Source organism: Ilyonectria robusta (genome assembly GCF_021365365.1).
Source record: "Ilyonectria robusta strain PMI_751 chromosome Unknown BGZ61scaffold_91, whole genome shotgun sequence".
Lineage (NCBI taxonomy): Eukaryota > Fungi > Ascomycota > Sordariomycetes > Hypocreales > Nectriaceae > Ilyonectria > Ilyonectria robusta.
The window spans coordinates 32,752-54,101 of record NW_025764525.1 but is presented as its reverse complement, the minus strand read 5'-3'; the positions used below and the strand labels follow the sequence as shown (position 1 = coordinate 54,101).

The window sequence follows — 21,350 nt, the reverse complement described above, 5'->3', positions numbered from 1 at the left end:
ATTTCTAAAGCTCTTATTAAAGTAAAAGTAAGTTAGGTTTATTAAGTTATAGTAAATAAGTATTTTTAAAAAGAAAGAGAAGATAATTTAAAAAATATAAAATTAATTTAATAATAATATAACTAACTATAGCTTAGCTATATATAATATATTAAATAGCTTTAAAAAGTATAATATCTATCTTATAGCTGTAAACTTAAAGACTTTAAGCTTTTATATAAATCTATCTATAAGTATCCAGTTTAGCCTATTACTATTATTCTCTAAGATAAAAAAGCAGCTAGCTTAGTTATCTATACTTAATTAAAAATAGAATATTATCCTCTAGCTAATATATTACTAACTAAATTATATTTACTATAATAAGAGTAGAATCTCTTAACTTTACTAATTTATTAAAAATAAAAATAATATTAGAAAGTTATATATTATTACTACTATTACTAAGCTATTTATAAATAAGAGAATATTATATTATATACTAGTAATAGTAACTTTAGAAACTGCTACTATAAATATTAATAAAATTACTATTTATTTTACCTATAAATTCTTAAAAAATATAGCTTTATAGAAAGATTAGAATATAAATATTAATAAGTTTATAAAGCTTAACTTAATAAGTCTCTAAGTTAATAAAAGAAATATAATAAAGTAGCAGGAAAAATAGTTACTAATTATTAATAAGATAAGTATACTTAGTATACAGACTCTATATATTATAAATAAATAACTCTATAAGCTTTAAGAGTATACTTATAACTTTAGTAAAATTCCTATTATTCTTTTCTATAAAAACTTCTATTAATTCTACCTTATATAAAAGAGGTTAATCTTTCTTTTAAATATAGCTATTTTATAAAATATACAGATATCTTAGCTAGTCAGCCCGAAGCTATATCAGATTACACATATAAGGTTAGATTAATCTGAGGCTTATATCTCCTAATAGGAAAGTATCTTATAAGATAGAATATTAAGTTAGTTGCAGGGAAGTTCGCTGGCAAGGCATCAATAGGGCCTGCGGCAGCCCGATATCTGAGGGAGGTTAAAGACGGAGGTTAGACAGGGAATATAGTAATAGCAAGAAGGTTCAAATAAATCTCTTAAAAATAAAGGTAATTAATTAATAGACTTTCTAACAGCCTCGAGCCCTTCCGGCCTCTCTGACTTCCAGGAAGAATCTCTGATAAAAGAAAAGATGATAATTTTTCCCTAATAACAGTACTAACCTCCTCTTTTAACTCTATTTAAGTTACTCTAGAGATATTCCTGCTAGCGACTAGCTAGCCTAAGTGTTTTTAACTGCCTGTTATACTCTATAGAATAAGTTTATTATAGTTATTATATTATATAAGTAAGTTTATACTGCAGGAGATTTATAATTTTAGCAGATATTAAAGTAGATTAGATAAGATATATAAGACTAGTTTAATATAGATTTCTTAAATTATATATACTATAAGAAGAATAGATAGATTTTATAAAAGTTAGATATTACTATAATAATACTACTAAATAAAAACTACTAGAATCTAAATATTAATATAATATTTATTTTTTAAAAGTAATAATAAAGCTAAATTTAAATTTTTATTTTTAAATATAAGTAGAAAACTAGCCAGCTAATAAAAAAGAAAGCTATTATAATACTAAGCTATAAAAATAATAATAATATACTAATACAAGCTATTTTTATTTTTATTCTAAATATATTTATTATTATAAATAAAAATACCTACTAAAACTTAAAGCTAATTAATAAAGCTAGATATACTACTATAGATATTATTTTTAATAAGATATACCCAGGCAACTAAATTAATATAAAAATTATACTCTACTTTAGCCTACTAGTAGAAATTATACTATTATTAAAAATAATAAGAGATTTTTACTTTATAAATATACCAGCTAATATCCTTCTTCTAATATCTATAAATATTAAAATAAATTATTAAAGAAAGTATTTATAATAAAAGTATAATATCAGCTAGTAGAGGTTACTATATATAGCAGCTTTTACCTATATAAATTATAAGATATAAAGTAAGATATTAGACTAAGTAGTATTTTAAATTTAAAAGATAAAAATACTAAAGATTAATAAGAAGGTAGTTCTAACATAATACAACCCTTATAGCTTATATATACAGCTATTACAGTATCGGATACTAGATAGTATTATACTCCTATCTAAGACATAACAGAGGGACTTTATAGATAATTAAATATCCGATAATATAGTCGCTACTAAAAAGAGGCTAGAAAAGCTAAGTGAAGTCACTATTAGAGAAGCGGATTATTGGGATTAAGGGGTAATAAATTAAGGTCGAGGGAGAAGAGGAAGAAGAGATATTAATATACAGGCTGTATTAAAAGTAATATTTTAGATTCCGATGCGGGGCTTATGTAGTATAGAATAATACGAAACCAACGCGGGACCACGCTCAAATTTACGTAACCTAGAAGTCAAGGGTGAAAAAAAAGGCGGGGGCATAGAACCTTTCGTCACTTCGCTTCGCTTCGTTCCTCAAGGCATTAGGTAGGTCATAGCATCGTCCCTATGATTCCTACCAACTACCTACCTTGCCTACCTAGCCAGGAGCCAATGCTAGTGGGCATGGGAGCAGTAGCACTCAACATCTTCCTACGGAGTGGCGAGTCCCATCAACAGACCAGACTCAGGGAGACAGGTGACAGACGGCCGATTGCTGGGTACTCAACAGCTACATTATCCTCCACCCGAGCCACTCGCTTCCTTCTTCCAACATGGGGCTCTCTTCCGAGGCAAAATTCGTCCTCCAGCACGTCGCCGAGGTGGACCGTACCGGCCACAGCGTTGTATACGTCAACAAGACGGACCCGCAGCAGGCGGTGAAGGCCGAAGCCATCTGGATCGAGGGCAAGCCATACGGCCCGGCGTCGCAGCCCGAAAACATCTGGGAACGCCGTCTGGCGGTGCGGGAGAAACGGGTGGGTTGCTGCAGACCTCAGCCCGATTCGAGGGCGATTCCAACCGCGCTTGATGGATAAAGATGGCAGTCCCCCTCCCCCCCCTCCCCGAGGCGAGAGATGTTCCTCATCCTCTTATCCTTGCTCTACCACCTTCTTTTCAACGATATGTCAGCTCGGCCAGTCATCGGACTCGTCCAGTCTGCACGATGATGACAGCGTATCTGATGCTAACGGGACCAGCTGTCAGGCGTGCGCACCGACCCCAACGATGCTTCAGATGCTAATTCCGATGCCGAGGATGCCTGTCCTCCGGGGTGAATGATTGGCCTCCCGAATTCTTCCTTCAGATGCAAGGTAATCAACGCCGCCATCATTTCTGTTCTGACTATGTAAAGAACCCGAAGGAGCGAAGTCCCAGGTGCTTTCTCTGCGTCGGAAAAGCCACTGCCCTCGGATCTTGCAACCCGAATATCGAACGTCTCATTAAAGCCTTCTACTCCGCCGGCGATTTAAGCAAGTATTTTAAATGGCATCAACTCTCCAATATTCAAGGAGACGAAAAGTTGCATTGCCGTCTGCGCGATCTTCCTTGAGTCCACAAAATGCATTTACAAAACCACGCTGAGACGGTCTATGGAATCGTATCAAGAGGAGGATAGACCAGGGCAAGACCGGGGCCGCTGGTGTTGGGGGGTTGAGCTTTGCCTGTGGACAGCGGCCTTGACGTAACATTGCTGAACACGACGCTGTTGACCAGCTGGTATGGAGTTGGCGTATTCAGTGTGTTGGTCGCTAGACAAGACATTTATCCTATTTGCCCAGACCGGAGGGGTACACGATCTGTTGATCATCCAGAATGCGACGCAATCCTTTCCGCCCGTAGAAGGGTTCGGCAGTGGAGGCTCACTTGACCCATCCATTTTCTGCGACGTAATATAGAGATTAATACCTTGGCGTTCTCAAATTCAAGCACGTCGCCAGCGTTCTTGTATGAAACATGTGTCGCACCTTCAGAACAACTCCACGCTTCACCAATTGTCCCGAGAGCTGTACGCTAGTCGAAGATGCTCTCATCACAACTGACTGTCAATCCGCTCAAGCTGCCCTTGGAATTGTGGCATACAATTCAGTTAAAGAATGGACGGCCTGTTCCGCTGTCTCTATTGTCCCGTCCCAGCAGCCCCGAATCACTGCCCCACAGGCCAGGCGAGATACATCGGGAAAAACTGCTTCCCTAAACAGCTTCTCTACTTCATCCTCTGATAGGTCAGCATAGGGCTCCTCTCCGACCATGATAAAGTAAATGACCGAGCCGAGGGCGAAGATATCGTCAGTCTTTTCCACTGCGCGGTGCCAGCTCCAGCCAGGGGGGAGAAATCTCGGTCCGGCCGCGACAGTAGGATTGAGCCGGCAACCGAACTGCCAGCGAAGTCGGCAATGTGAAGATCGAGGGTCGCGTTTAGTATAAAGTTACGCGGCGTGACGTCGCAGTGGATAATTTCTGCTGCGTGGAGTGCTCTCAGCGCCGCTGCTGCCTGTAGGGTCCAACGCTGTCGAATCTCATCGGGGATCAGTACCGTCTCTTTCGCGTACATCGCGAGGTCTCCTTTCTCGAGGTACTCTAGCGTTAAGCAGCAAGTCTCGGGGTCCCAGTTGATTAACCCAGGAATATACGGGCAGTCCCCAATTCTTTGGTAGACCTCAGCCTCTATCCTCATATTCCTGCGATGGTCTTCCTCTTCCTTGGGCGAGTATGGGTTTGACCTTGAGTATTTCACGACATGGCCCGATGGGAGCCGCTCAACATGCGCTGTTGCCCCGTGGCCGACCTGCTTCCCTTTTGTGATGTGGTAGATGGCACCATGTGGTACATTTTCAGGAATCTGGAACACGGAGTCGGGCCAGTTAGGATGTTCCCTTCGTTGCCAGGACCCCGGGATGGGCCAGTATTTGATACGACGGGGATGTGATAGAGACATCTGCTAGAACTCAATCAGTACATGTCAATAAATCGGAAGCGGTCTCATACAGTATCTTTCTCGACTTTTGTCTCAACTAACGGCATCGGGTGTCTGCCGAGGAGTCTCCAGACAAAATTCCGCAGGCCCGCACCTTGTGTGGTAGCGAATTGCCACACTGCGGCCAGAAATGGCGAGTGCGGGAGGTATCTGACGATGAACATTAGGTGGGGTGCGGAACTCATTGAGCACTCTCCAAGGCTGCGATTACTTTAGAATGTACGTTTTCTGTCACACTGGCGTATCATGCCCAGCAATGGTGATAGCTAAGGTATGTTTCGTGAAGTTTTGTCTGAGCTCCTGTCAGGCGACCAGAAGCACTCTCTTTGCGGGCCTCAACGAAGCTGTACCCCGCATCCATCCCGCTTACCCTACAGTCATTCCATTGTTAAAAGCTCCCCAGCGATGATGCACCTACACCCTGGATATGCTCAAAGTAATGACATATGCGTTCGTCGAAGTGGAGAGCGAGGTGTTTGTGGATGTTGCTCAGCTGGAGGCCTTCAATCACGCCCGGAAATTTGAGCAGTTGACCGAGTACGCCGACGATGTTATGCCTCTTCAATAACATCTTCAGGCTTAGTTGTACTGGCCCGCTTCGACGATTTTGGCGCTCTTTCACGCGGCCGCCGTCTTTCTTCCGCATGTAATTCCTCACCATCTTATAGACCTCTGCGCCAGAATAGCGAGTTTCGTGGGAAGTCGACTCGAGGTCATCGTAGGTAGGTAATGATGCCCCGCACATGGTTGCTTTGGTTTGCCGGTTCGCAATGCGCTTACAGTGCTTTGCAAGACGCGCCACTACATCAGGGTCGACTCGTCTACCTTCTCCATATGGTAGCAGTGCGCTGACGGGGCAGCGAATGATCCCAACAAATTGCATTTTGCGCTTGGTAAGAATGGGTAGTCTGGATGGAATACCTCGATATTTAAATTTATTTTAAATCTGCTCCTGTAGTAGAGCGGGTGGCATGTGTCTCTGACCTTCGATTGGCGGTAGGGGTGGGAGGAGTTAGAGTAGTAACCGGGAATAGGAAACAGAAACCAGAAGTTGTATGCCCTGGGCCAGGATTCAAATATCATAGAATCCCAGGCGAGTGCAATAATAAGTATCACACTTAACTTCACCATGTCGGTCCCTAATTGGATTTAATTGGGTTTTGGTGGCTCAAGATGTATTGACCCATTCTTGTTGAACACCGCCAGTCTCACGAGATCTTTGATTGCCAGACTTTCAGGCCGAAGATGGTGCTTGCAATCGGAGGGCCTTAAAAAACATCGTTTTTTCAAGAGCCTCAGCGCTGTAGATAATGTGAAGGGCGATGGATGGCGTTACCTCTCGGCCGACACCGTTTTCAACCTTCATCATCGACTGCAAATTACACAACCTCAAGGCGCTGTAGGTAAGGTGGGCATCATAAATTAGAAATCGCAAGTCTATATTTATAGGGCTGCAGCCTCTATATTTATAGAGCCCTACTTACTACAGCCCACTATAATATAGAAGCTACAGCCTGTAGGGAGGCTGGCTAGCGAAGATACGGCTTACAGACTCTGCCCACTATAGCCCACTAGAAATATCTTATATTATAGTGGGCTATAGTGGATAGAGCCCTATAACTATAGAGGCTAGAGCCCTATAACTATAGAGGCTGCAACTTGTAATTTCCCGATGTGCGATTTTGCGATTTTTATTATGCCACCATCCGTGGTCGGATAAGAGTACAGCCGAAACCGCCAATTAATTCCTCGTTTTGCAGCGCGTCTCCACGTCACCATTTCATAGTATCGCGTAGGCTGCAAATAACAATACCAGACCTGGAAGATGCCTTCTAAAGGGAACGCCCGGATGATGAGGGACCAAATTGTCCAAGCTCATGTTCATAAGAAACGCGACGAATTTATCGCAAGCATCAACGAGGACGACGTTTTGGCCCTCGCCAAGTCCCATCATAAAGGAGACAACTGCCGCTTTTTCAAAGATCCAGCTCGTGGGAGCTACAACATCTGCTTCTTCATCGAGTTTGATCCACCTGCAGATCAGACCGAAAGTGAAAATTCAGATCGGGAGAGATGGGTGGTGCGCATACCGCTGACACCATGTCTCGCCTTTGGCGGACGTAGCAAGCTGGAAAACGAGGTGGCTACGATGCGGCAAGTTTGAGTCGAGTGCATGTTGGTTATTGATTGCTAATGGGGCCAAAAGCTATATCGCCGACAAGACGGACATTCCAATCCCAAAGATTCATGCTTACGCCATCGGAGATGACTTGGATCCTCTATCTTCGTTCATCCTCCTTGAATACATTAGCGGCGAGCAGCTTTCCTGGGCCCAGCTAAAATCCCTGTCCCCTGCCGACCGAGGAAGCCTTTATGCCTCGATCGCTGATATCTATATTCAATTGAGAAGGCTCGAGTTGCCCTCAATTGGATGCCTGATACCTGGCTTAGATGGCATTCGAGTTGGCAAGAAAACAGCTTCTATTGACATCAACATGCAGGAGCTCGAGGGCCTACGCCCTTCAACGATCCAAGATTCCTTTCCGAATAAGTCGTCTGCGAATGAACATATGGAGATGCTGCTCCAGATTGCCGAGAATGCATTAATAAATGGAAGAAGTAGCATCACTGATGAACGAGGACCAGAAGATCTGTACCACATGCACATCTTTCGTCAGTATGCGCAGAAGTGGATTGATCACAGCCTTGACAAGGGTCCATTTGTGTTGGTCCATGGGGACTTCGAGCCACAGAACCTGATTATGACCAAGGAATGGAAGATTGCTGCTGTCCTGGATTGGGAGTGGAGTCGTGTTGTCCCTGTCCAGCTATTCCACCCCCCATTGTGGCTCGTGGAGTTTGATGCCACTCGTCTGGCATGTCAATGGATATACGACGCGCGATTAATCACGACGTTCTCGCGTTTCAATAGCATCGTCAGGGAACAGGAGATGGCGAGATATGGGCAACCGATGCTCTATCAAGAGTGGGAGAAGAGAGGTGAGGATGGCGGGTTCCTTGTGGCCAATGCCTTGATGAACTGGACCGATATTGACTACGTTTCTTATCAATACGTCAACGAGAAATGTTATGGGGGATGCGACGACCTTGATACTCGTGTTGCGGCGTTCATGGAGGAGGACCCATCTCGGCGCTGCCTGGTCGAACACAGGTATCTTGAGGGGCAGGCCTACCTGGCTGAGTTAAGCTCATTGCAGGACAAGGGGCCTGAAAGGGATCGCACTTGAAAGTCATTGTCATATGAGCGGGCATCATGATGGAGCGATAGCCCCGCACCGGACCCTTCCGGATCTCTGGAGCCGGCTCGTGATAGATTCCGGTCCCGATATCAACGCCAAGAGGCAAGGTGAGGCCGTATTGGCAAGGGACAATATGTGCCGGATAACGGGGTATAAGTCCGCCCGCGAAGTAGCACATCTCTTCCATCAGCGGATGGACACTGGTTCAACTCGAATCAGATGCAAAGGTAAGAAATGTCCGCCCGCTGCGGCTTATCTTGACGAGAGCGGCCTATTGCACCCTCCCGCACCAACATGCAGTGGAGCTTACCGTGCGCGGATGTGGTCTTGTCGATCGTGGGGTTTCACGCCGGAGTCAAGTCAATCGCGCGGATGTGCACCTTGGACCCTTCATCAGGGATTGACCAAGGACAGGGGATGTAGTCGGCGCCTGGATGACGGGTCCTCATGTGATGGCTTCTCTGGGATGGGACGGAAGGGTTTCTTCGAATCCTTGAGCTAGGCAGTGCATTTCTCGGCCACCATGGACGTCGCAGTAGTGCGCGTGCTCCGTGTTGATGTTTTGGAAGAAAGCCTGGCAGCCTTCGGCCTGAAGGCGGCAAGGTATGATGCTCTCCGAGTGCGTATCGATGAGGTATGAGTCCCTGTCCTGATTGGATCTGAACAATTCAACACATCCACGGATGAAACATTCTAGATGACCATGCTCTGGGTGTTTCTTCTCGAGGTGGTTGAGCATTTGATCATTGCGCTTATACATCTTCTGGCAACCCACTACTGGGCAAGGCCATGTATCTCGGTTCGCCTTGGCGCGGGTGTTATTGTAGTGTGTCTGCTTGTCCTTGCCTTTGTGGAATCACAGCTGACAACTGAAAGCCGCATTGGAATGGAGGAACTCCTGGGTGGTCCCGTTGATATGGCGTACTATTAGTTGACTGGCTCGGCGCGAATTGTACGATACGTCGCAACACCGAATGTGACAATTTATCGTCGACAGCGAGGCGCCTAACGCCTCCGGTCAGGACAGTCGGATAACAAAACAGCACATAATGAAGACTCACTCTGGGGCGCTTTTTTGCCATTTTCGCGATATTCGAGAGATGACTTTGATGTTGCAGACTTCGGCGACTGTCCCTCTCCAAGGTCGGAGCCAACACAAATTTGCTTCGTGAGTCATCAGGGAGCCACGAAATAATCCGTCATTCCCTCCCTCTAAACCCGTGGACAACTGGTTACCTATATATTTAAATACATATCCTCAATAATCACCCCCAAAAAATATGGCAGTCCAAATCCGTGGCTGGTGTTGGGTCTGAACTGTGGCCGCTTTAACCAGAGTAGAGGGTGAGCAAGCGGGTGATCAGGGTGATCAGACTGACCTTGTAAGTGCTCGGGATATTTAACTGTAAATAATAGGTTCAGTGTGCAGTGTAATTCTTCATAATTTTTCACCCCTCTTCCCCGAAGATCGGAGCACGCCAGAATTAATTCTTCTGCGTATGACTCCCAACAAGTACTTTGAGTCACCACCTTTTCGTGACTCTACCCTCCTCAGGTAGCTCTATTCTGCTATTTACCAACTCAACACATGCTTCATAGATACAATTACCACGAGAGGTAATTCCTACGCACTGTAATTCCCGCGATATCTTTGCCGCCATGGGGCTTCCTGATCCCACCATCGACCTCAACTGGAGCGGCTACATCGGGGCCATTCATTAAATATTCCACAAGAATGCTTTGGAAACCCCTGAAGCGCCTTGCGTCACGGAAACGGCCTCCTCTATCCACCCAGAAAGGAGGTTCACATACAAACAGATCTACGAGGCCTCCAACATCTTGGCCAACCAGCTCCATGACGCTGGCATCACTAATGGCGATGTCGTCATGATCTTTGCCTACCATTCCGTCGAACTCCTCATGGCCTTCATGGGAACCCTCGCTGCCGGCGCTACCATCACTGTCCTAGACCCCGCGTACCCTCCGGTGAGACAGCAGATCTACCTTGAAGTGTCCCAACCAAGGGCCCTGATCACCATCGGAAGAGCCAAAGACGATAATGGTCCTTTCGCGCCGCGTGTCCAGAATTATATTGACGAGGAACTACATCTCAAGACACGGGTCCCCGAGATGCGGATGAGTGACGATGGCCACCTCACTGGCGGTGAGGTTGATGGAAAGGAAATCTTTACCGACGCTGAAGGCGAAGCATCAACGCCTCCGGATGTTCTAGTTGGACCAGACTCGTCAAGTATTCTGAGCTTTACCAGTGGCACGACATCTACGCCTAAGTCCGAGATCCAGCAAACTCCAAAGTCGAACATTAGCTAACTACTTTCAGGGGGGTGATGGGCAGACATTACAGCCTAGCCAGATACTTCCCCTAGATGGCGGAGCAATTCCGATGGACGTCAAAGACAAAGTTCGCCTGTCTAAGGTAGAAATCAAGGGCGATTTTTCTCACAGATTTGCTGACTCGCGATAGTGGCATAAGCCATGACCCCCCATTCAGCGGGACTTCTTTAGTCCTCTTTTCCTCGGGGCCGAGTTGATGATTCCGGCTCGCGAGAATATTGCCCACAACAAATTAGCTGAGTAGTTCCGCGACCACCAACCCAACGCAGTTCACCTGACGCCTGCCATGGGTCAGATCCTGGTCGGAGGCGCTACGGCAGAGTGTCCTTCTCTGACGTGGGTGCTCTACGTTGGCGACATATTGACCAAGAAGGATTGCGCTGCGCTCCGCAAGCTGACGTCCAACGCAGAAATTTGCGCTGCCTACGGTACCACCGAGACGAGCCGCAGCGTGTCTTACTACCAGATCAAGAGCCGCACCGAAGACCCGGATGCGTTGGATAAGTTCGGCGATATCGTCCCTGCCGGAAGGGGCATAGAGAATGTCCAACTCTTCATCGTCAATCGGGAGGATCATACCAAGCTTTGCGGCGTTGGCGAAGTCGGCGAGATTATGATGAGAGCCGCGGGTTTGGCCGAGATAAGTGTCCTTCTCGTTTTAATTAAAAGATACCTACTAACATTCGACCTTACGGATATCTGAACGACCCAGAGAATACTACGGAAAAGTTCCTCGACAACTGGTTTGCCGACAACAAAATCTGGGTCGAGGCCGATGACAAAGTTGCCAATCACGCCAACGAGCTCTGGAGGAAGTATTACAAGGGACCGCGCGATAGGATCTACCGGACTGGGGATCTTGGGTACTTTTTTGACGACTCTGGTAACTGCGCTATTACGGGCCGGGCTGACAGTCAGATCAAGATTCGTGGCTTTCGCATCGAGCTCAGCGAAGTCGATAGCAACTTGAGAGGATACCATTTAGTCCGCGAGTGCAACGCTGTCCCGACTTACTTCATCTACATGAACAAAATGCCCTTGAACCCCAACGGCAAGATAGACAGCTCGAACCTGCCGTTCCCGGACGCGGCCCTGATCTCGGATGAGGCGTCAGAGGAGGATCTGAAGAGATGGGAAACATTCAGCAACACCGAGAAGTAAATGGCGGAGCAGTGGGCGACTCTTATCGGTGGCTTGAATGCCAGGACTCTTCGCCCTGACTCGGATTTCTTTGAGAGCGGTGGGCATAGTCTGCTGGCACAGCAGCTTCTTCTCGATATCCGCAAGAAGCTTGGTGTCAACGTGTCCATCAGCTCACTCTACTCCGACTCATCTCTCAAGGCGCTCAGCGCACAAGTCGACCGCCAGCGCGAGGCCAAGGATGATCCGGGCGCGACGGAGGATGGCGAGTCTGCATATGCCCAGTCGCTCGACAAGCTGCGTGGCGGCCTCGATTCCAAGTATCAGACGGCGGACCCTGCGGCACTCTCACCGGCAGGCAAGACCACCGTCTTCGTGACCGGCGCCACGGGTTTCCTGGGCTCTTATATCGTCAAGGATTTGCTTGGGCGTGAGAACATCAGCGTGATCGCTCATGTCCGCGGAACGAAGAGCGTTCAAGCCGCCCTGGAGCGACTTCAGAGGTCACTTCGCGGATACGGCGTATGGCAGGATTCTTGGACCACCAGGCTAAGTGCAGTTGCCGGTGACCTGTCGCAGTCGCGCCTAGGACTTGACGATAAGACATGGAACGAGGTTGGCGACGCTGTGGACGTGGTTATCCATAACGGCGCCCTGGTTCACTGGGTGAAACAGTACAAGGACCTTGAGCGTAGCAACGTTCTATCCACGCTTGATGCCCTCCGCCTCTGCAACCAGGGCAAGCCCAAGCTTTTCTCCTTCATCAGCTCAACAAGCGTTCTGGACACAGATCACTATGCCGCACGAGCAGACCTGCACAGGACAAGGCGCTGTGATGGAAGCAGATGACATGATGGGCAGTCGCTCCGGTCTTGGAATTGGGTACAAGTGGGTAAGTGGCTTCGAGACCTCCTTTTACATGTAACAATAGTTCTGATGGACCACAGGTTTCTGAACAGCTCGTCCGCGAGGCGGGCGGACGCGGCCTCCTCGGATCCATCATCCGACCTGGCTATATCCTCGGGGACGCCACCACTGGTGTTTGCAACACTGACGACTTTCTCGTCCGCATGCTCAAAGGGTGCCCGGCCGAAACTGCAAGCAGCAGCAGCAGCGACGTCGATGTTCACGTTGTCCACGTCACTGGCCACCCGCGCCTCCGCATGAACGAATACCTCTCCATCTTAAGCTACTACGGCTACGACGTGCCCGAAGTGGACTACAACACCTGGAAGGCCCAGCTTGAGACGTTTGTCTCTGCTGGCTTCGTTCAGAAAGACGAAGAGCAGAGCACCTTGATGCCGCTCTTCCACATGGTCACAAACAACCTTCCATCAACCACCCGCGCGCCAGAACTCGATGATCGCAACGCCGTCACTGTACTTTCGGCCGATGCGGACCGGTGGACTGGTGTTGATGAGAGTGCTGGTGAGGGCATTAGCAGGGAAGCTGTCGGCCGCTTTCTCAGGTACCTAGCCGAGACGAAGTTCTTGACATGGCCGACTGGTCGGGGCAGAGAGCTGCCAGCCATCAAGGCTGATGTTGTACAGGCACGGGCGCAATGGTCGCCCGGATATCGTCCTCGGAATAGGTAATAGTCGCGGATCGGTCGTTAAAGATAACGTGGTAGCCGTTGACCGGGACGGCGTCGATGTTGTCTCTGCTGCACCAGCTCGCCCACAATGCGGTCAGGTTCTTTGCGGGATCGTTCGAGGAGGAATACCGAGCGACCGACCTTGTTGCGCGAGTGGGACGGCGATTGCAGCTCCAAAGATGCCAGCGCCGACCACGACGACATGGTCCTCGTGATGGTCGATACGATGCACGACTGTTTCACTGGCCGAGACAGTGGCAGTATCACCGCCAGGAGGAGGACAATCCATGATGGTAGAAACGATGCGAGAGAGTTGTTGATGGAGAAAGGGTCGTAGATAACCGTCGAAGAGGCTTGTAAGTGCTAGTCCCCATCTATATGCATGGGCGCAATTAACTACCAGACTCCCAGGCCGCCGTTCTTTGTCCATCACGCCGACGGGAAAGTCCCGCTCTACCCTAACCCACGTACTTTAAGTAATATCATGTTCTACACCCCTTGATTGTGACATCATCCTGAGGGGCTGCCATGGCGGGGTAGCTCATTAAATTGCGGATTATGCAGGGTTCATACACTACCTAAGGTACTACGTAGTAAGGCTGCCGGGCACTCAATCGTGTAAAGGGCGGTCAAGCGGGCCGATCCTTGAGGCTAAAGTATTCTACGAGTATTCTACGTGTTACGGCGACAATTGGACCGTAAACACCAAATCATCATCATCATCGCCATCGCCAGCAAGCAAAACCACATCAGTCAAGGCCTATACCCCAACTCGACATGTGATAAAAAATGCCAAGCAGCCGTATCTTTGCCTGGCTCGATACGATTCCAGACGATTCCGAAAGCAGACCAGTTCCTGCGACACACGACCCAAGCCTCCTTCGCAAGCGGCGTCGCCTGTACCCTCCTACACCCGAACACTCCGCAACAAAGAGGCTCAACGACGCCATGTCAGCTCATGCTGGCAGCCCCGACAAGCGGCCTAACGACGAGACACACAAGCCTTCTCGCAGCAACAAGCGCGTCCGCGAGTCAAGCTGCTCATTTCCTCCGTCGCAGTCGCAGTACTACGCATCCACTCGATCCGGGCAGGCTTCGACGTTGAGAGACCTAGCTGCGCTTGAGCGTGACCAACAAGGCCTGAAACTCTGTGAACTCAGCACATTCCACCCCCAGCCGCCATCCCTTGAAGTGCTCCTTGAACAGATTGAGGCGTTTTCTTACGCCGAGCGTATCTTGCCTGCCTCGGCTCGAGATAGGATCGAGAGGCTCGAGTATTGGGATATAAAGTAGGCTACATAAGGGCTCAGGAGCGTCAAACACTACTTAACAGAACGTGAGGCTCTCGGGTGTACACCCTCTCCTGACTATGTTCGCAAGCTCGTTTTCGAAGCAGCAGGATGTAGTGCTAACTGCCATCCAGAGGCCAACTGGAACATGGCGGTACACAGTCGGATTTTGGACATTGTCTTCGACACGACAGATAATCAGGCTCGTCTTGTGAAGTGTATGGGCAGGTGAGACTGAGTTTACCTGGAACAACTCCAGTGGTATCTATATCTGACTTAACCCTCTGTCCTCTAGTTTAACCGCATCCATCATTCAGGAGTACCATCGATCCGTCTCTCGCACTAAAAGGGTTGACTTTTATATCTACCTCGAATCTTCCGACGACAACTCTTATCCCCAGGCCGAAGACGATATTGACCGCCTTTCTATGACTCTTCGCGGTGCAGTTATCAACCATACAGACTTTTATCCGCTCCGCAACCGGCCTATCGCTGTGAGCATCGAGACTACAAACCCCGATGAGAGCTGGGAGAAGGTAATATTGCAGTTTGGGGTTTGGGAGTCTGCATGCTGGGCCTTTTTACGACACCTATTTGACAAGTATGAGGACCAGGTGGCTGAAGACGAAGCCGCAAAAGGACACCAAGGCTATACTCCTGCTCCTCCACCCTCCATGTTAGGGCTGCCCGAGTTCCTCCCAGGAATAATTGTCCGAGGACATGACTGGAATCTCGTCATCACTACGCAACAAGGAGAACGGACAATCCTCTGGCAAAGGATCCTAATGGGGACTACCATGAATCCCAAAGGTGTCTACCAAATTGTTTGCTGCCTACAACTACTGCGGCAGTGGACGCAAGATACCTTCTGGCCGTGGCTGAGGGAGGTCATTCGTCAGTCAAGCAAATCATGCCCGGGTTGACTGGTGTTATTTCTGTCATATACATCTAGATATATGAAGCTCGTCGCATCGGAGCCGCTCTTCCAGTCAAGAGTCTTCCTTGCTCACGCCAGACGTCGCACTGAAAGAGCTCGATAACCGTGTTGTACACGTACTCAAGCCAAACGCATCGGTTCTTTGACAACTGTCGGACGGAATAACGCTGGGCTGCTGGGCCTGCCACATGCGTGCGTAAGCAGCCAAAATTTCCAGCACCTACAGCCCTAATCTTCCGGCAGCTATAGCGCCTGTAGCACTTTAAGCTTCTTGAAGCTACAGTATCTTAATTTTTTAACAGCTATAAAACTATAGCACTTTAAGAATTTAGTAGCTGCGGTAAATATAGTAGTTTTAGTATTTTAAGCTTCTAATTTCTATAGTATTTTAATATTAAAGCTGCGAGAAGATTAAAATGCTGTAAGTGCTATAGCTATTAGAAGCTTACAGCGCTGTAGGTGCTATGGCTGCTGAAGGTTTAGGGTGCTGCAGGCCCTGTAGCTGCTTGGAAGTTTGGGGTGCTGTAGGCGCTGCTTAATTTACGTAGCGGATCTTATTCGCACCACCGGTGGTGACCTTATTTGCACCGCCAGTGGTGCAGGAATGGGCCCCGGCAATGTTTGTGATTGCTCTGCAGATAAGCCACTCCACGGAAAGTAAACAAGGACGACTTTCAGCAATTATGGCCTGCAAATACGATCCAATCGACGAGCCACGCCTCTTCTCCGGTGGCCGGGACTATTCTGAGGTTCCGTCTGTTTGATTTTTTCATCCTGGCTACGCGGACGCTGGCGGAACTCCCGATTTCGATGTCCTCATCTCTTTGGAGGCGTTTGACGACGGAGGCACCGGCATCCACTACGACACGGCGCACACGGCATGTGCTATCCTCGCTAATAACCGGTGGGATGGCTATTTTTCTCATGATAAGCATGGAAGGCTAAAGGCCCAACCTCTTGATGGAATTCTTCGCAACGAACAGTACTACTTTTGTCTCCCGTCTTCTGACCCGTTAACCGACTCATACCCCGTTATCCCCCGATTCAGGGACTGGCGATTCCCTCATGGCGATCTGCCACCCATATGGAAGAAACTCAAAGATCAATTGAGGGCAAAGGGCCCGGGCGACAAAAGCAAAGGCGCCAATTGCTTGCTCAGTAATTGTGGTGATGCTGTAGAATCCGCCTATCTCGTACCTTCAGCACAGTCTTATTGGTGGACGATAAACTTGATGAAACGGTAAGACAGCAAGCAAATCTGTCAAATTATTCCCTGTTAATATTGCTCAATCAGGTATGCGAAGACGCCCTCTTTCTCGACGAATGACATGGACGTCCCGGCAAACGCGCTCCCTCTGCGCTGCGACATACATAAGATGTTCGATGAGCGGCACTTTACTTTTGTACCAAAGACCGTTATTTATCGATTTCAAAGAAGAGCGACGTTACTATCGCAAGACGACGCAGGCCATCGCGACCAGGACCTTTCCTCACCGGGAGATTCCAAGTTGCGCGCGGATAACGACGGACCATCTCAAGCCGATTTGCAATTACCAATACGATTAAATGCGGGTAGCGAGAGCCATAACGCCGAAAATGAACTGAAAGCGGACCCGGTAGATGTCGTTGGACACGTTTTCAACTCTACTCCATCTGGCGATCTCCCCCGGCTGTGGCACAACCGGGCGTTGTGTTCGCCGCCATCATCAGCCTCGGTTGAATACTTATTTGCTCGATTCGCCTACACCGTCTTCTCGCCTTCGGTGTTCAAGTACTTTCTGGATTCGAACAAGGCCCGACGGCTTCTCGTGTGGGATCAAGAGAAACTCAAACAAGAAATTGAGGAGGCTGATCCGGAAAAGTGTCGCTCTATTTGGAATGCCTCAAGGTCGAGAAGCGAGAGCCCGAAGAAGAGAGCAAGATCCACTGGAAATGGAGAATATGATGAGGGTGGGGATTTCGCTTCTGAAACTTCTACTTTGAACGAGCCGGAGCGCGGTCGAAGAAGGAAACGCAAGTCTGAGGAGTACTCAGAGACGAATGATTTATATGGGGTGAAACGGAGTAGATTGGATTGTTAGTATGACCGATGACTTTGTGGTCAATATCACGGCCCGTGTTGGGACCAGGCGGTTACAACCGGCAGTAACGGTACCAAGCCTAACAGCAACAACATTAGCCTCCAATAGTAAATATGAAAATCGGTAAGTGCGGACGCCGTGGGACAGGTTGATCAAGTGGCGAGAACGACAAAATCACCCAGCGGTATGCACATCGCTATCATTTCTCAATGGCTAAAACTAGGACAAGGGAATGCACTGTTCGGTTCTCATATCCGGTGCAAGGAAGGGCCTTGAGCCGCCTAATTGGTACTGTCACCAAGAAATCGTAAGCGGACAGTTGATGTGCATGTCGATTGTTGCACATACCTTGCTCCATGCTGCCTTAAGAGCCGTTCGCCGGGCGTTCCCATCCGCAGACAGAGCATTTCTCTCCTCTCTTGATATTCGTGCCACTGCAGCCAAACTTCTGGCGACCTGCGTACAGACTGGATGCCATGGTGATAAAAGCCAAAGAGCAAGAATCAACCGTTCAAGGCGGCGTGAGAGGAGAACAACCTGTAAAGTTTGGATGTTAATGAAAGTAGATATGTTAATAGAATTCGTATTCTTAGGGCGATAATGTGATGAGCGATTGTGGCGACCCTTGGAAGACATCCAGGAGAGGCCCTGTTTTATTCCGAATATTCAATGTAGTGAGTGAGTGAGTCCTAGGTGTGTTGAAGGCGGATTGGCCCGGCCATCGGGGTAACTGAAAGTGGATTGGCATGGCAACAGCACCAACGTCAGCTATAAGAAGGCTGCATGTAACGGTCGTGTCTTCTGGTCTGCCGTAGACGTGGTCTAGGGTAGGCGGAAGGCGGGTTGCTGGTGGATAAACCGTAGGTTTATGTTAGCAGAGCGGTTAGGGCGTCACTTACAGAGTAAATGTTACGTCTGGTAATAGTCAAGCACAGTGATGCGTAGCGAGTCAAGGTGATTGAGGTAACCAAGTTGTATTGATAGCTGAGGAGCTGCCCATAATAGATGCGCACTTCTCAGATGGCTATATACTGATGTGATCGGTTATGATCACTCTTGCGGTGATCAGAGGTGATCACGGAGTGATCACTGTGATCGTGATCGCTGGGGATCGGGAGTGATCACGGAGTAATCACGGATGGCTAAACTATGTTCCGTTCCGGGAGGCTGAGAAAAGTGGGGTTGCGTCCGGGGCCTGATGCAGGTCGCGGCCAGGCCGTGACACTGCATAAAAAAAAAGAGTAGTGCTATTTGGGCGGTATGGTATTGCTATTCGGGCTGTAGACCCACCTTTCTACCTACACGTGACTGCTATTGCTGGTAAGATTTTCCAGAGTTTAACCATTTGTCCCACTTTTTCTGCGCGCTAGCCACGTGACTTCCGCCCAACAGCTACAGCGCCGCAGCGCACTGTAATTGCAGCTGCTGCAGCAGTCACAGCGCCCCAAGCCCGCTGTAACTGCTGCTGCGCCAGCAGTCATAGCGCTGCAGCCTACTGTAACTGCCGCTACGCCAGCGGTCACAGCCCCAAGTCAGCTATACCCCCCTTTACACCCGGCCCTCATCCCCTCACCTGTCTTACTGCTGTTCCTCGGGTCATAGAAATTATATGTGATTAGGAACTTTACATCGACAGCAGCGGAGGCGGCGGAAGGGCGGCGGAAGGCGCATGCTTTGAAGCTGAAGGTGTGATGTAACAGGGGCGTGGAGCGCTGTGACTGCTGTAGCGGCTGCAATTATAGCGGGCTGCAGCGCTATGACCGCTATAGCGGCTTCAATTACAGCGGGCTTGGGGCGCTGTGGCTGTTGGGCGGAAGTCACGTAGCTAGCGCGCAGAAAAAGTGGGACTTCCGCTGAAAAAATGGAAGTCACGTGCTTAGCGCGCAGAAAAAGCGGGTCGTTGGGTTTTCCGCATGACAGGTCATGTGAGGGATCACGTGCACCGCCCGAATAGCAATACCATACCGCCCAAATAGCACTACTCAAAAAAAATACAAACACGACAAGAGTCTCTGTCTCTCAAGACACTTTTCTAGCACCTTACCAATGGCCATCAAACAACCACACGAGTTGAATTGGAAAAATACTGACATCGATAAGGAGCGCTCTCTTCCCGCCGTTAATTGGGATGCGCTTCAAGAGTACGCCATTGCTTTGAGGCAAGCGCAACGTGACGATGGACCTCCCCCAACTTGCAATCTACTTCCCCAGTACAATATGGGTGGACTGCATATCATCAGACTACTCCAGTTCAACGATGGCGCCAGATGGGTCGCACGCATACAGCTACACAGTGGCAGCGATGAATCCGCCAAACGACTTCTCCACGAGGTCCACACACTTTCTGTGATCCGAGAACAGCGGCGCGTTCCGGTTCCAGAGGTGTTCGGATACGAGAGTACAACCAACAATCCAGTTGGTGTTGCCTTCATCCTCATGGACTTTATCCCTGGTGACAGTGCGATGGACTCCTTTGGAGGCTGGCACGCTCACCATGGCAAGATTCCCTCACAGTACAAGTCTAAGTTCTACCATCAGCTCGCACAGATGCAGGTGAGATTTCCACCCAAGCATCCATTCTTCAACAAAAAACGCTAAGCCAGAACAGGCCGACCTGGCTTCAGTCAGGTTCCCTATGATAGGAAGAATTACGCAACGAAGCGATGGTTCATTTGCTATTGACGCCATCCCGGGCATCGGTGGACCCTTTTCCACCAGTGCAGACTATCTCGAAGCATGGGCGCAAAATGCCAAATTTCCGGTGCCAGAGAAAGAGCTTCGATCGATGTTGCCACCAGACCTGGAAGATGAGTTGATCTCATCAATTCAAAGGTTTCCTGCCAAGCTCGCTGCATCGGTCCGACGGACCCCGCTGAAAGATGGGCCCTTCCCACTCTATCATCCCGACCTTTTCCATAGCAACATCATCATTGATAGCGACTACAATGTCTTGTCCATCATTGACTGGGAAAATGCGTGCACAGTGCCGTGGGAAGTCGTTCAATTCCCAATGTTCCTGGCTTCCACGCCCCCTCCGATGGATGCACCGTGGAATTACGACGACGCCGGCGAGCCCACAAACCAAGAAATCCGTGAGCGTTGGAAGGAACAGAAGGAGTACCTGCAGAGTGTGATGGAAGCAGAAGAACGGCGGCAGCTTGATCATATGTTGTCTTCCACACTGGCTGATAGGGATGTGCAGAATCTGGCCGGCGCGATCAAGCTTTACATGGACCCAGGCAAAATTGGTTACTACTGTAAAGTACTTGATTGCTTACGCTTTATGTCAGGGGACGTATTGTGCAAATAGAGATGCATGTGTTGTGGGCTGTGTTACAGATGAAGCCGACAAGAAGGTCGAAATAAGACTGCCCCCACGGGCACTTCGGATTCTGTATCGCTTAGATGGCGGCTTGGTTGTCGGTGAAGATGGCGCCCCGTGTAGAGGATGCTAGAGCCGATAGAGCTGACAGCCGCTTCGTAGCGCCCGCTTCCACCTTCTCGCGATGGTAGTCCCACCGGAGCTTGGTGTCCATCTGGATTGGCAGCTATGTGCAGCGTACAACTATAAATACAGGCGCTCCCGCCCTTCGCCTTCAGAGACCAAGCTGCTCCTCCTAGAACTGCTTCCCCTTCTGCTCCTGGCAGTTACACCTGACTGATAGTCTTACTAACTGTTATGCATCTATGTTCTTGTCAGGCCTTTCCTGGCCCTCCT

General features: G+C 48.6%; 9 protein-coding genes across 9 annotated transcripts; 7 read left to right on the top strand and 2 right to left on the bottom strand.

Moving 5' to 3' along the window:
• Positions 1-2,772: 2,772 nt before the first annotated feature.
• BGZ61DRAFT_542114 (uncharacterized protein) lies at positions 2,773-3,276 on the top strand (the record flags this gene model as incomplete). The annotated part of the gene is made up of 2 exons (XM_046255141.1): positions 2,773-2,976; positions 3,199-3,276. 2 exons carry the CDS (start codon positions 2,773-2,775, stop codon positions 3,274-3,276), a joined length of 282 nt encoding a protein of 93 aa, XP_046093501.1.
• Positions 3,277-4,041: 765 nt separating this feature from the next.
• On the bottom strand, positions 4,042-5,254 carry BGZ61DRAFT_242263 (kinase-like domain-containing protein). Its single transcript, XM_046238356.1, has 2 exons — positions 4,988-5,254; positions 4,042-4,940 (listed from the first exon to the last, which is right to left on the bottom strand). The coding sequence occupies exons 1-2, from the start codon at positions 5,159-5,161 to the stop codon at positions 4,206-4,208; spliced, it is 909 nt and encodes a 302-aa protein (XP_046093500.1). The 5' UTR covers positions 5,162-5,254; the 3' UTR covers positions 4,042-4,205.
• Positions 5,255-5,364: 110 nt separating this feature from the next.
• BGZ61DRAFT_375518 (uncharacterized protein) lies at positions 5,365-5,721 on the bottom strand (the record flags this gene model as incomplete). The annotated part of the gene is made up of 1 exon (XM_046242425.1): positions 5,365-5,721. The coding sequence occupies one exon, from the start codon at positions 5,719-5,721 to the stop codon at positions 5,365-5,367; it is 357 nt and encodes a 118-aa protein (XP_046093499.1).
• Positions 5,722-6,828: 1,107 nt separating this feature from the next.
• Positions 6,829-8,224, top strand: BGZ61DRAFT_501007 (phosphotransferase enzyme family protein; the record flags this gene model as incomplete). Its single annotated transcript, XM_046251643.1, has 2 exons — positions 6,829-7,130; positions 7,183-8,224. 2 exons carry the CDS (start codon positions 6,829-6,831, stop codon positions 8,222-8,224), a joined length of 1,344 nt encoding a protein of 447 aa, XP_046093498.1.
• Positions 8,225-10,021: 1,797 nt separating this feature from the next.
• On the top strand, positions 10,022-10,755 carry BGZ61DRAFT_242212 (uncharacterized protein). The gene is made up of 3 exons (XM_046238355.1): positions 10,022-10,527; positions 10,578-10,658; positions 10,722-10,755. The coding sequence occupies exons 1-2, from the start codon at positions 10,124-10,126 to the stop codon at positions 10,621-10,623; spliced, it is 450 nt and encodes a 149-aa protein (XP_046093497.1). The 5' UTR covers positions 10,022-10,123; the 3' UTR covers positions 10,624-10,658; positions 10,722-10,755.
• Positions 10,756-10,877: 122 nt separating this feature from the next.
• On the top strand, positions 10,878-13,326 carry BGZ61DRAFT_542110 (uncharacterized protein; the record flags this gene model as incomplete). The annotated part of the gene is made up of 5 exons (XM_046255140.1): positions 10,878-11,220; positions 11,304-11,748; positions 11,797-12,422; positions 12,499-12,623; positions 12,679-13,326. The coding sequence occupies 5 exons, from the start codon at positions 10,878-10,880 to the stop codon at positions 13,324-13,326; spliced, it is 2,187 nt and encodes a 728-aa protein (XP_046093496.1).
• A 788-nt stretch (positions 13,327-14,114) lies between these two features.
• On the top strand, positions 14,115-15,537 carry BGZ61DRAFT_375508 (uncharacterized protein; the record flags this gene model as incomplete). The annotated part of the gene is made up of 3 exons (XM_046242423.1): positions 14,115-14,614; positions 14,636-14,842; positions 14,910-15,537. 3 exons carry the CDS (start codon positions 14,115-14,117, stop codon positions 15,535-15,537), a joined length of 1,335 nt encoding a protein of 444 aa, XP_046093495.1.
• Positions 15,538-16,202: 665 nt separating this feature from the next.
• On the top strand, positions 16,203-17,632 carry BGZ61DRAFT_469186 (uncharacterized protein; the record flags this gene model as incomplete). Its single annotated transcript, XM_046247929.1, has 3 exons — positions 16,203-16,309; positions 16,382-16,791; positions 16,846-17,632. Exons 1-3 carry the CDS (start codon positions 16,235-16,237, stop codon positions 17,630-17,632), a joined length of 1,272 nt encoding a protein of 423 aa, XP_046093494.1. The 5' UTR covers positions 16,203-16,234.
• A 1,998-nt stretch (positions 17,633-19,630) lies between these two features.
• BGZ61DRAFT_469184 (uncharacterized protein) lies at positions 19,631-21,274 on the top strand. Its single transcript, XM_046247928.1, has 2 exons — positions 19,631-20,185; positions 20,241-21,274. The coding sequence occupies exons 1-2, from the start codon at positions 19,679-19,681 to the stop codon at positions 20,940-20,942; spliced, it is 1,209 nt and encodes a 402-aa protein (XP_046093493.1). The 5' UTR covers positions 19,631-19,678; the 3' UTR covers positions 20,943-21,274.
• Positions 21,275-21,350: the final 76 nt, after the last annotated feature.

Excerpts from the sequence above, each read along its gene's own strand:
- BGZ61DRAFT_242212 (XM_046238355.1), top strand. The coding sequence starts at position 10,124 with ATGATCTTTGCCTACCATTCCGTCGAACTCCTCATGGCCTTCATGGGA. Across the intron at positions 10,528-10,577 it reads GGCACGACATCTACGCCTAA|GGGGGTGATGGGCAGACATT; the intron begins GTCCGAGATCCA and ends AACTACTTTCAG.
- BGZ61DRAFT_242263 (XM_046238356.1), bottom strand. The coding sequence starts at position 5,161 with ATGAGTTCCGCACCCCACCTAATGTTCATCGTCAGATACCTCCCGCAC. Across the intron at positions 4,941-4,987 it reads CAAAAGTCGAGAAAGATACT|CAGATGTCTCTATCACATCC; the intron begins GTATGAGACCGC and ends ATTGAGTTCTAG.
- BGZ61DRAFT_469184 (XM_046247928.1), top strand. The coding sequence starts at position 19,679 with ATGGCCATCAAACAACCACACGAGTTGAATTGGAAAAATACTGACATC. Across the intron at positions 20,186-20,240 it reads ATCAGCTCGCACAGATGCAG|GCCGACCTGGCTTCAGTCAG; the intron begins GTGAGATTTCCA and ends AAGCCAGAACAG.